The following is a 2,982-nucleotide window of genomic DNA, read 5'->3' on the forward strand; positions in this document are numbered from 1 at the left end:
CATAAGGAGATGGTTGGCAAACATATAGGTAACAAAACTGTTACTTTTATAAAATAAATACATTTATTTATATAGAAAATATAAATAAATAAATAAATAAATAAATAAATAAATAAAATATGGAAAAGTTGATTTTCATTATGTACTTTCTAATCTCAAACATTCAAATTATATTAAGCTTAAAAAGAAAACTAACATTTTCCATAAGCTTTTTTTTCAAAATGATTGAATGATTTTATATTCCATAAACAATGTGTGATAGCTCCAATTACTTCATAGTTTTGCAACATTTGGGATTGTTATATTATCTATATGTTTATAGACATTTTACTGTGTGTTCCATATGCTTTTATCACAAAATTTTTCTACTATATTTTCAGGTAATTCTTTCAAACACCAATTGGATTCATGCAGTCATTTCCAGAGCTTAGAAGTCTGTCTGCCTCAGATATTCCTTACTGCTCCTCAGGCTAACCGTGTACCCAAAACACTTCTCCTAATAATCTCTGGCCTTTAATGACCCTTACCTTACAGGTTATATCACACAACTCTTTAAGTGATTTCCACCTCTTATACACTTCCCACTGCCTTGAGAAAGAAACACATATGCTTATGTTTACTTCAGTATTTCAGAGACTTTCTTGTTATAATTCATAAAACTCATTTTCTTACTGATGCTATAGGGTATTAAAGAATACAGACCAAAATTCCTCTCTACATTAATTCCGAAAAGAATAACAGGATTGCAGAAAAGATTTAAGATATTTCACTATGTCTTTAGTTAAACCAAAAATAGAAAACAAATTTTAGGGCAAATTCTTCCTTAAAAGGAAAAAATTAGAAGACAATAGTCTAGGTTTTTAAAAATTAAGTATATCATCATTCTACAGGAATTTTATTTCTTAATTTCAATTAAGGATAAGATACCTTTGTTTTATTTATTGTACCATGGAAAATACTGATTTTTGATCTTTGTTGTAAATGGATGTTTTCTCCATTGGAGAGTGATTAGTATTTAGGCAGACTGTTTAATTCATATCTGTGAGTCAGAGCTCTGTGGTTCTGAGAGACACACACTCCACTGGTGTTGAGTGAGTAAATGGGAGAGAAGACGATGGATGTATGCAGACAAGTCCTTACTGAGGAGGCACTGTGTTGTCCTGTGAAGGTCATGAGTGCACAGGCCTCTCCTGTCCCACTAGTCTCCTTACTGCCCCTCTTACATCTTTGTTTCTGAGAGTGTAGATTAGAGGGTTGAGGCTAGGTGTGACAACAGTATAAAAAAGGGCAATGAACTTGCCTTGTTCTTGAGAACTTCCTGATGGTGGCTGCAGATATATACACAAGATTGGAATGAAAAAGAGGGACACAACCATAAGATGGGCTCCGCATGTTCCAAAGAGTCTCTGAAGTCTGGTTGATGACTGCAACCTCAGCACAGTACGGGCAATGGCAACATATGAGCTGAGAATCAGGATGAGTGGTATGAAAACAAAAATGGAGCTTGTGATCAGGAGGGTCAGCTCATTAGCACGGGTATCAACACACGATAATCGCAGCAGTGCTGGAACTTCACAGAAGAAATGGTCCACTTGGTGATGTCCACAGAGGGGGACCCAGGAGATAAAGGAGGAATGAAGTGCTGAGTTGGTAAAGCCACTGACCCAGGAAGCCACAGCCAACAGGTGGCAGAAACGAGGGTTCATGAGCATGGTGTAATGTAGGGGTCTACAGACAGCTGCATAACGGTCATAGGACATGACCACCAGGAGGACACACTCTGTGGTTCCCAGTGCAAGGGCAAAGTAAAGTTGAATCATGCAACCGGCGTAAGAGATGGTCTTTTCTGGGCCCCAGAGATTGACAAGCAACTGAGGGATGGAGCTGGTGGTGTAGCAGAGATCCAGAAAAGAGAGGTTTGAGAGGAAGAAGTACATGGGAGTGTGGAGATGGGCATCCAGGTATGACAAGACAATGATAAACAGGTTGCCTATCAATGTCGTCAAGTAGAACATCAAGATAAGCACAAAGAGAACTACTTCCAGATGAGGCCAATGTGAAAAACCCAGTAGAATAAAGTAGCCTTCAGAACTTGCATTTTTCCCCTTCATCATTCATTCCTTGTTACCTGAGAAAAGAATCACATACTTCCCCAAAACGTAAGAAAATGCTCCAAGAATCATAGGGACACATGGAAAAGAAACAGAAGCCAGTTTAAAAGGACTACCACTGTTCAACGCTGGGACATTTTGGGCATTAAGAGAAATAATGCTAATGAATTGAGAGAAGTAAGAATCCAAAACCTCATAGTGATATATTTATAAATTATTAGTGGAGAAGAAAATATTATTTCTGTCAGTAGGGATCCTAATAATGTGTATAGAAGGAATGGTAGAGTTAAAAATGGTAAATAGATGCTAAAAACTAGTGAATGAAATATGAGAAACAGGATATTTACATGCTCTAAAATACCTCCCCACTAATTACCTGTTAATTACAAAATGAAGAATAGTCAACTTCACAAGAGCAAAATGTGGTGGATGAACATCACAAGATTAGTCAATATTAACAATATTAATAATACATTAGTCAATATTAATAATACAATATTGACAACACCAGTGTTGAGACAAACCAACATCTTGCACCTCCTGACATGATGCTCTGAGCAGGACATAATGTCACTCAGTGACATTCCTGCCAAAAATGCACAGCCTGATTTCAGCATTGAAGACACATGAGACCAACTCAAATTGAGACAAGCTGGACAAAATAGCTGTCCTGTAATCTTCAAAAATATTCAGTTAAATGAAGACAAATAAAGGCTGAGGAATTGGTCTAGACTAAGGAGACGAAGGAGACACATTATCTAAATGGGGGGCGCTGCACTGGGAAAACATAGCTACTAGCAGCATATTTCAGAGTATTGGACAAATATGACTTTCGACTATGGATTAGATAATAATATTGTATTCATATTAC

The 2,982-nt window shown here is 36.9% G+C and overlaps 1 protein-coding gene across 1 annotated transcript; it reads right to left on the minus strand.

The window, feature by feature from the left end:
* Positions 1–1,169: 1,169 nt before the first annotated feature.
* On the minus strand, positions 1,170–2,114 carry LOC115514695 (olfactory receptor 2J3-like). Its single transcript, XM_030316837.1, has one exon. The coding sequence runs from the start codon at positions 2,112–2,114 to the stop codon at positions 1,170–1,172; it is 945 nt and encodes a 314-aa protein (XP_030172697.1).
* Between the last annotated feature and the right edge of the window lie 868 nt (positions 2,115–2,982).

Source organism: Lynx canadensis, chromosome B2 (assembly GCF_007474595.2).
Source record: "Lynx canadensis isolate LIC74 chromosome B2, mLynCan4.pri.v2, whole genome shotgun sequence".
NCBI classification, from domain to species: Eukaryota; Metazoa; Chordata; class Mammalia; order Carnivora; family Felidae; genus Lynx; species Lynx canadensis.

Excerpts from the sequence above, each read along its gene's own strand:
- LOC115514695 (XM_030316837.1), bottom strand. The coding sequence starts at position 2,114 with ATGATGAAGGGGAAAAATGCAAGTTCTGAAGGCTACTTTATTCTACTG.